The sequence below is a fragment of the Balaenoptera ricei genome, chromosome 14 (assembly GCF_028023285.1).
Source record: "Balaenoptera ricei isolate mBalRic1 chromosome 14, mBalRic1.hap2, whole genome shotgun sequence".
Classification (NCBI taxonomy): Eukaryota; Metazoa; Chordata; class Mammalia; order Artiodactyla; family Balaenopteridae; genus Balaenoptera; species Balaenoptera ricei.
Window position 1 is genome coordinate 47,110,958 of NC_082652.1, and position 10,531 is coordinate 47,121,488.

At 38.4% G+C, this 10,531-nt stretch overlaps 1 protein-coding gene across 1 annotated transcript in view; it reads left to right on the plus strand.

Annotated features, from left to right (window-relative positions):
• The window catches only part of DSG1 (desmoglein 1), a 37,118-nt gene extending 26,923 nt beyond the window's left edge, over positions 1–10,195 (plus strand). The window contains exons 10-15 of the mRNA XM_059893842.1: positions 1,007–1,146; positions 3,221–3,493; positions 4,710–4,843; positions 5,079–5,151; positions 6,869–7,077; positions 9,155–10,195. Coding sequence (XP_059749825.1) covers positions 1,007–1,146; positions 3,221–3,493; positions 4,710–4,843; positions 5,079–5,151; positions 6,869–7,077; positions 9,155–10,195 — 1,870 coding nt within the window. The remainder of the gene's footprint in view (positions 1–1,006; positions 1,147–3,220; positions 3,494–4,709; positions 4,844–5,078; positions 5,152–6,868; positions 7,078–9,154) is intronic.
• The last annotated feature ends 336 nt before the right edge of the window (positions 10,196–10,531 follow it).

A 10,531-nucleotide genomic window follows, 5' to 3' on the forward strand; every position in this document is an offset into this window, starting at 1 on the left:
TAATATTGGTCAACAATCACCTTGATATGAAAAATTGGTTACATTAAGGAAAAATTAAGCTGTGTAGTTTTTTTTTAACTCTACGTATCCGAGTGTTTCTACTTGATCATGAAAAATCTGTGTGTATATGTGCACAGGTATTTTGCAAATGTGCTTGTGATCAGGAATAATGGTGGAGTGGAAAGACCTCACAAATGAGTTTTAAAAGTTCTTTCTCTGTGTTCCTCTCACTCCATGTGAGTATTTCAGTTATAGCTCTTATCACACTGCACCGCCATTACTGATAAGCTCTCTTGTACTCCACAGATGTGAGTTCACTGAGGGAAGACCACACCCCTATCTGACTCCTTATCAAGTTCTATTTCCTGAGTTTAGCACAATGCCTGACACAGAGAGTTATCTAACCAATGTTTGTCTAACGAACATGTAAATGAGAAGGAAAACTTCGAAGTCAAAGATGAGAAGAGAAAGAGAATAGAGAATAGGATAGAGGCACAAGACAAGGACAGAGTTTGGAATCCACAAGAAGTCCTGTATATTCACTGAGTATATGAGATGGGGAGTGGAAATAGGGAAGGGATGAAAGCCAAGCTGCTGAAGAAGTAACTTCTTTGGTAAAAGAATAGTTTAGAATTAGCAGCAGCCCAAGAAGTCCCAGCATCTGGGCTGTCCAGGACAGTTCTGATGCTACCAAAATCAAATGAAAATGAGACTGCAGGTATCAGAGGTTTATTCGTACATCTAAGTGGGCTAGGTGTAATAGACATTCCATTACAAGTGGCTGCTCAGTAATTCTTTTTTCTTAGATTTAAATCTTCATCCATTTCTGAATGTCCTCAAACAACTGGAACTGCCCCCCCCAAAATAAAGTCTCCAATAATTGAAAATTATATCCAGGAGTTACAACTACTGGCTGGAAACATGGTTTAAAATCAAAATCTCTCCTTCTCTCCCCCCTGCCTTTAGATAGCTAACATTAATTTGTACCATTGTCTTTCAAATACAGATATGTAATGGGAAGTAATCCAGCTGGCCTAATCACTATTGACTCAAAAACAGGCATAATTATTTTGAGAAATAAAGTTACTGTTCAACAATATGAAATACTTAAGGGAAAATACCAAGGAACAATTCTATCTATAGATGGTAAGAAATCAATTTAATTTTTTCCCGTCTACTGGAAGTTATATATACATTCAGAAACTAAAATTTTAATTACTGTCTTTTGAAGTAACCCTTTTTCCAACAAAAGTTATCATACTGGGTATTATACAATCAAATCCTGAATGATACAAGAGACATTATAATTTAGGGTTTAGACCGTGAGCTCTAGAATTAGACTGGATTGGTATCTCGTAACATCACTTACTAGCTCCAAGATTTTAGAGAAGTTATTTAACCCATTTATCCCTCAGTTTTCTCTTCCATAAAATGGGCCAATAACATTATGGATTTAGAAGTACTTAAGGAGTTACTACATGTAAAGCACTAGACGAGTGCTGACATTCAATAAATGTTAGTCCATATTAATGTCAGTAATTGAAAATTTTTAATTGTACTGTAAAATTATTTTCAAACGGACCTAAAGCCAAGCTAACTTAACTTTACGTGATCCTTGGAAAGTTGATGTACAATTTTGTGTAAACAATTCGGAATTAGCATGCTTATATTACTTTTCAAAACCAACAAACTTAAATTAGGCTAATCACTAGGAGGGAAGTTCCTCGAGGCTAATTCTAAGCAATATTTGCTACTTCACTTTCTCTTCCTCCCTTCTTCCTCCTTCTCTCCCTTTCTTCCTCTTTTTCTTTCAATTGTCCTAAAAAGGGATTGACAATTTCCACTTGCTTCACAAGTTTAAAAGAAAGAAAACAGCATTTCTTTAAAGTCATTCAACAACTCAGAATTTTTACCAAATTATGCTGGTCTTTTCCACAATCAGTCAAAATAAATGTAGTTTTAAAAATGTTTATCACAAATCGAAATGTTTATTCCATCTACATATAAAGTTTATTTCAGTGCTGAAATTGTCTTAAGCAGTTGCTAGTTTACTCCTTTTCTTACATCCAACATCAAGCTTAATTGGACACATGAAAGAGAAATTGGAACTTTAATTTACTAAACTGTAGGCTGATGGCAAATAGGGAGCATTCCCTTTGTCATTAAAAAATACCACCTTCTGGGGGTAAACAGTAGATCCGATGATAATAATAAAAATAACAAAAACAGTAACAGTACAATAGAATTGTTGTATTCCAACAAAACAGTAACAATAGAATCAGCATAGCTGGCTGAAAGGGCATGGGCTTTGATATCAGATAGACTGTATGTAAACCTATCTCTGTTATGTACTTCCAGGGATATCTTTATTCATTTATCCAGAAACTAAGTATCGAATTCTAACCAAACGTCAGCCATTGTGCCAGATTCTAGAGTGACATCGATGGACAAAGTCTGACAACGGCGCTTACATCTATATAATAGAAATAATAATAACAATAATAGTAACTTGCTGAAGCCAACAGCAAGTGTGGAACCATTAAGTTGAAACAAATCACAAATGTCTCTCCTCCTGTGTTTAGTCAACAAACACAATAATTTACTGAAACTTTGAAGGATAAGAAAAAAGCAAATTTGGAATATCTGCTTGTGAAACAAAAGTGCTTCATTTTATTGATATGAAGATTCCCCTCCCCCAATAGTGCCAAATTCCCTCTCCTATGAGTTGTTTGAACTGTTGGTTGTGAGTTTGAGGATATGCTACTTTATCAATAGGAGATTTTTATACAAATGACTGACCAATCTGCCCAAAGTCTGTTGGTTTTGTCAGCCCATAAAAGGAAAAAAGACAAGAACTGAAGATGAAAGACAGTAAAACAGCAAACAAAATCTAGTCTAATGCATGGAGAAGTGTGCAACACATGGTCTAGAAATGTCTCCACAGTGGCTTATGACACACTGCTGACCAATACATAATGTGGTGTTTACTGTGTATGTTTCTCAGCACATAGGACAGTTTTTCTCAAGCACTAATATTTATTCATAATGGTTTGATTTAAAAACTGAGTCACAGACAAGAGACAATATGCAGAGTTACTGAATTGGTGGGAATAAAGACATTGAAATAAGTACTGATGCAAAGAGAAAATAATTTTGTATTGTCCAACAATTATTACGCTAAATGTATAAAATATTTCTTTCATTTTAAACCTTGTTACAGATACTCTTCAAAGAACTTCTACTGGTACAATTATTATTAAACTTGAAGGTAGTCCCTGGAACGGTGAACCTTCTAATAACAATACCAGTACTAGCACAAATGGCCTTATTTCCTCAGATGTTACCACTAATGCCTACAAAAACGGTGGCCTGGTTAGCACAAATACTTTTGATGTAGATCACTCCACTACTTTTAAGCTAAAAGACAATGATAATGTACATTTTGGTGCTGCTGGCATTGGACTACTCATCATGGGATTCTTGGTCCTAGGATGTAAGTACTTTAACAGTCCCGTTTTTATGTGTCCCCTAAAAAATTGTGGAGAGGAAATAAGTTTTCTGATCATTTGATGAAATATATTTTACAAATTCTTATTTTGTGCAATTATCAAGAAATTTCTATGTTTGGTGTTGGGTTTATGACACGAAAAAAAAAATCAAACAACTTGACCCCTTAGAGTGTAGTGGAGGATAAAAACTTTTTTGCTTTGAATCTCAATGTAATAGGAAAGTACCATAACAGACAGGTTCAAATTGCTATTTGAGTGAAGAAGACAGTCAGAAACAACTGACTGAAACAATCAGAAAAGGCTACATAGAGAAAGTAAACTCTGGGTTGGGTTTTAACAGATGAATAGGAGCTAGCCTAGTGGACAAGAAAAAGGGAACACAATACAAGAAGAAAAAAAAATCCATGTGCAAAATCCCAAAAGAATGAGAGTGCAAGTAACTGAAATAAACGACTCCAGCATAGAAGAAATAAAGGATGTGCTTGATAGCATGGTGAGAGTTGAGACTAGAAAGATAGGCAAGGGCTAGACCTTGAAGGGATTTCATGCTGTGCTAAAGCTGCACAGCCTAAGGAAAGGAGAGCCAAATAGATGAAGAATTAAACTCCAGCTGCTAAATTCAATTGTCTGAGTCCTTCAAAGGTTACCCAAGTTTTCTGAGCCTTGCCTTCGCCATCCGTGAAATAATAAAACTTACTTCACAACAATACTTAGATAATGAAAAGGAAGTACCACGCATGGAAGCATTTAGAGATAGACCATATTGTATGGTCACTAGAGTGGACCTAGTCAAGGATCTAGACATGAGGGTATAATATCCAATGGATTCTTCAGGTGGTCTTTAACATTGCCTTGGATGATGATAGAAATTAGAGTGGCGATGAGCCAGACGCTACAGTCTCTGAGGAATATTTTTCTTTTAATATTTTCCTAAATAATGACAGGGAAAAGACTCATCTGTTTTAACAGTATATGATCTGTAATTTGAATACTATATAACAAGTAAAAATTGATTGCAGTCTGAGGCTCACATTGATTTTGGTATCTCACTATTATTCAGCTTGTTTTCTGAAACTTTCATAGTAATGTTAGAATCAAATAAAGTTATATTAGGCATTCAAATTTAATCATAAAAGCAGGTTGTTTTGTTTTAATCTGGTCCCACTGCTAATTGCAATATTCCTATCTTTTCACCATCAGTGGTCCCACTTTTGTTGATGTTTTGTGACTGTGGAGGTGTCCCTGGTAGCGGGGCCAGATTTAAGCCTGTTCCCGAATGTATGGATGGAGCAATTCATTCGTGGGCTGTGGAAGGAGCGCAGCCCAAACTTGCGGTAAGTGCTCACTAACAGTCTAGGTTGTTCTTTGTTCTGGGATAGCCGATGGGGAAAACGAAGAGAAAGGTACATCAAAATTAGATGACAGTAACCAGGGAAGCCTTTCTAAATGAGATTCAGATTACTTTCAGTATCCTTTTAGAAAATCTGAGGTAATTTGAGAACAAACCCAGTGTATAATTATTGGAAGAAAAGAATCATTACAAATAGGAAAATGTTTCCTGTCCTCTAGGATTTGACCAATATCTCTGCACCACGAATACCACCCAATAATGCAGATATTATTGAGTGCCTTGACAACTCAGGTAAGAAAATTTATTTTTTAAGTTTTCATAGTTCAAATGACTAACAAGGAACTCTATTCTCTGTCTTTGCATACCTTACCATTTCTCAATTGTCTTATCTTTACAATTGTTCCCATCATTCTTTTTTAAATGACTAATTTGCAAATTAAATGATAAAGAAAAACCTAGAATACTTATTATTCTTTTAGGTTGTATTTTTTTTAATCTTCTTCAATCATCAGAGAGTATACAGGAGATGACCTGATTAGGATTTCTATAAATAGGAGAGAAGTACTGAATTGTAACCGGAAGTCAATTTTGGCTGAGATTTTTTTGTCTAATAGAACAATTGTTATTTATTAAAAACCACTAATTTGAATTAAAGTACAGGCCTATTAAATAGATGTATGCTCATTTATTGAGGCTAGCATCTACCTCCACAATTCACAAAGGTCAGTCTAAGAAAGAGAGGAATAAATTTTAAAAACTCATATCTTTGGAAATAATTGTACCGTCTTGCCTTGTTTCAAGGTAAATAAATATTATTGATTCTCTTATTTTTCATTCAGTCTTTTTCAAACTTGTGATCATGACTTTTCCACTTTGAACTCTTCAAAATGTAAAAGACATAGGAATGTTTATGACTTATAGAACTGGACCACATTCAGAAGACTGGAGATGCTAGTCTGTAAACTCATTTCTCCCCCTGAGGTGTCCATTTTTGTTAATGACCCCAACACCCTCCACCTTAAAAGCAGAAACTCATTTTTGACTCTCTTATCTCCCTATTCATTGACACTCAGTCAGTTCTCAAGACTTGTCAAATCCTCAGATCCACCAGGATTTATTTATGCATTTATTCTCTCATTAAGTCTACAAACCTTGAACAAAGCACAGTGAGAGGCACCAGAGTAAGAAGTATGAAACACTGTACCTAAACTCAAGATCTTCAAAATATGAAAGCCATAGGACACCTGCTCCATGGTCCACACTTTCTCTGTCCGTGGCGCATCCATAGTCTGGGCCATCCTCTTATCTCACCTGCCTGGAATTTTGTAACAGACTTCTACTCACCCCTCACAATCAAGTGCAAATCCCAGAGTCTCCATGCAAACCTATCCCTCACCATAGCCATGGCCTCTTCTCTGAATGCCCTGGAGGCCCTGTGCTTCTAATAATACATTGAGTATTCTTACATTGTTTTTTTTTTTACGTTTTAGAATTTGGGTATTTTCCCCCAATTTGAAATCAAACTCTCTAAGGCATAGATAGGGATTTTTTTTGTTTTAACTTTTATTTATTTATTTTTATTTTTGGCTGTGTTGGGTCTTCATTTCTGTGTGCGGGATTTAGCTGTGGCGAGCAGGGGCTACTCTTTGTTGCGGTGCCTGGGCTTCTCATTTTGGTGGCTTCTCTTGTTGTGGAGCACAGGCTCTAGGCGTGTGGGCTTCAGTAGTTGTGGCATGCGGGCTCAGTAGTTGTGGCGCACCGGCTTAGTTGCTCCTTCCTGGACCAGGGATCGAATCTGTGTCCCCTGCATTGGCAGGCAGATTCCTAACCACTGTGCCACCAGGGAAGTCCCATATTACCTTCATTTTATTTCTTTGCTCACTCACAACTGCGTACTTAAATGGAGAAACTATACATTACAGTAAGTTACTAATTTTTAGTTTACAATACACTAGAGAAAAAACAGTTTACAGGAGAAAGTAAAATTTAATTTGATCAACACTTTTAGGGGTTTACACAAATGAGTATCGTGGCAGAAAAATGCAAGATCTGGGAGGAGGAGAAAAAACGACAGCATTGGAACTAGTGGATGGAGTTAAAACATCAGGAGCACCTAAGATATGTCAAGAATATTCTGGAACATTAAGAAGAAGTTCTATGAGGGAATGTAGAGAAGGAGAGCTGAATATGAACTTCATGGAAAGTTACTTCTGCCAGGTAAGCTCTCTATCCCCATGCCTTCCTTTCCATCCTGCACCCATATCTCTACCCCAGGCTCCTGCTATTTCCCAACAGGGCTTTGGTGGGCGTTTCCTAACTAGGTTCCCAGCCTCTGGTCTTTACGCCTGACAATCTATATTCCTGCTGAATAGTATTTCTCAAACTCTGACTTGAGCACTTTACTCCCCCACTTTAAAACAACCAGTGGCTCCCAGCTCTGTTTTGTCTGTGGCGTGAAGTCCAAACTCCTTTACACAGCAATTAACCCACTGACCTCTTCCCTCACACCCTCACACCTCCAATTACTCCTTACCAGCCACCCCACTTGCCAAGCCCCTTTGCCTTATTCACACTGGTCTACTGCCCTCCATGTCTTTGCTTATGCTGTGCTTGTCCTGGAATGCTTTTACTTGATCTTCTCTCTCACAAATCCACACTCATCTTTCTATCCAGTTCAAACACCCCTGCCTTTCTGAAGTTTTTACTGTGACTCCTCTCATCCAAAATAGCGTTGATGTTTCTTTATGTGTATCTCTGTAGTACTTTGTTTGTACATTTTATAGAACATACCATTGCTAAAATCTGTTGGTTACATGTCCACCACTGTTTCTAGTGCCTCGTCTGCATGGGCTCTACATTATGTTGCCAGTACCTGGCTCGGTTCCAAGCACAGAGTAAACACGCAATAAGGGTGGGTCCAAGAGCCATAGTACACTTCCAGGACATTCTAAGAACCAGAGAGAATTAATTTTGCCATCTTCAGGTGGAGACAGAATTGCCCATGGTTATACCCCATATGATACTTAAACCTTCAGATATTTCCTACCTCTGATACTGTCTCTGATACATTTATGTCCTTCTACACACTGGCCTAAAATACAGTCATTAACTCTCCTAATCAGAGGGTGGCTGATATTTTGAACTGAAATACTAGTAAAAGCCTTCCAAATAGCAGCAAATAATAAGGGGACTGTTGCTGAAATCCATAGGTATACTTTCTATCCATGTCCCTACAAATGAATATCATTTTCATGAAAAGTTCCATTTCTGCCTCACAACTTTTGCAATTGTATCTCCTTCTGCCCAGAACACTCTCTCTGCTTTACTGTCCCCGTGACTTTAGTCTCTGAACAACCATCACTTTATGAGATTCTGCCCCTGACCGCTCTGTCTGAAAGAGCAACGCTATCCATCTCTATTCCTTTACTCTGCACCTCCTAACAAATACGTTTATGTCTTGTCTGACTCATCCTACTGAAATGTAAGCCCTGTGAGAGAGGGACTTTATCTGGTTTTGTTCATTACTTTATTGCCAACTTCCTAAGAGAGTGTCTGCCAAATAGTAAGGACTCAAAAACTATTTTTGAACTGAAATGGCACAATGAGTTGGTTTGCTAATAAAGGTATTTCTGCTTAACCTGAAAGTTTGCAATCCAATATTACAAACAAAAGAGATGAAATAAAAGTACACATGTCTGTGAGCTTTCACTTTGAATTGGAGGAGATTCTTTTTTTAATAACTGTCTTTGGTCACCTTCAATTCTGAATCCAAAAGTGGCATAGACCCAGAGTCAAATTTTCCTGTTATTTTGCTTAAAAAGCCACACTGAAATAAATCTTCATGGAACCACCATATTCACTTCATCTGGAGGAAGAAAAGCACAATCCTGAATGAACCCAAATCAACTATGAACTACCTAATTTGAACAAATCCAAAAAAATACACAATTTTGGTATACTTTAAGTTCAGTGTTTTTAAGTATACCTCCTTCTAACTTGGTTGCAAAATCATTCATGTGATTCTTTTTGTGCTTTTGTGTCCCAAGTGCACTAAGATGAAGAAGTCCATCTAAATAAATATCAAAATGTATTATCCAAATTACAGGTAAAATAATTCCTAACCAAATTCTTTCAAGTAATTATATAATAATTTCTAAACAGTCTCTAAAAGATGTTAGAATTTTGTTTTATATATTTTTTTTGGTAAAGCTCTGGGAAAAAATAACGATAAAGACCTCTATTACTGTTTAAAATGTATTCATCCTTTCATTTTCTCTTTCTTCTACAAATTCAGAAAGCATATGCTTATGCAGATGAAGACGAAGCACGCCCATCCAATGACTGTTTGCTCATATATGATATTGAAGGTGTAGGTTCCCCTGCGGGCTCTGTGGGTTGTTGTAGCTTCATTGGAGAAGACTTGGATGACAGCTTTTTGGATACACTGGGGCCTAAATTTAAGAAGTTGGCAGATATCAGCCTGGGAAAAGGAGTTGAACCATATCCAGACCCTGATCCCTCTTGGCCACCTGACAGCACTGAACCGATCTGCCCTCTGCAGGGAACAGAGCCCATTGGTAGTGGACACCCACACATCTCCCCACATTTCGGCACCACCACCATCATTTCTGAGAGTACCTACCCCTCGGGACCTGGGGTACAGCATCCTATTCCTGATCCTCTGGGCTATGGTAATGTCACTTTAACTGAGTCTTACACCACCTTGGGCACTCTGAAGCCCTCTGTCCACGTTCACGATAACCAACATGCATCAAACGTGGTGGTGACAGAGAGGGTGGTCGGCCCAATCTCTGGTGCCAATCTGCATGGGATGTTAGAGATGCCTGACTTGAGAGATGGGTCGAATGTTATAGTGACAGAAAGGGTAATAACACCCGGTTCAAGCCTGCCCTCCACTTTGACCATCCCTGATCCTAGAGAGTCTTCAAATGTAGTAGTGACAGAAAGAGTAGTCCGGCCAAATTCCGGCCTAGTGGGCAATCTGAGTGTGCACTCCGATTTCTCAAACACCCACAATGTGATTGTGACAGAGAAGGTAGTTTCAGGCTCCAGCATAACTGGCACTAGTGGCCCAGCTGGGCTAGGTGGAGGCAGTGGCATAGGCAGCAGTGGCCTGGTGGGCAATGGTGGTGGCATTGGGCTGAGCAGCCTGGGAGGGGGCGGGGGCCTGAGTAGCAGCATCGGGGGCACATCCACCATTGGCCACTTGAGGGGCTCCTCTGAACATCACTTTAGCAATACCCTAGGATCTGCCTCCCCTATCACAGCCCAAAGTCGAATCACAAAGTATGGTACAGGACAATATGCCAAGTAGCCAGGACCCCAGCACGCTTTTTTCTCAGTAATTGTGATTTAGGTTTAATTCCCACCACCCAAAAACTAACAATGTGATTTATGATGCACAACCAGGTGCTAAGAAAATTGTGGAACAAGGTGAGACACCTCAGTGAGAAAAATAGATGGAAATAGTGCTGTTGGGCAAGAGCTCTCCTGAGCATTTGTAAACTTTTTTCTTCTAGTCATACTAACAGAATCATGACCGTGAACTAAAACTTGAGACAGGGTCTTCTTTGTGCCTGGATGGCCTGTAGTGTCTTCTTGGCTTTTGTGTGGCCTGTAATGTATCTCCAGCACATGGAATAAATAAAAC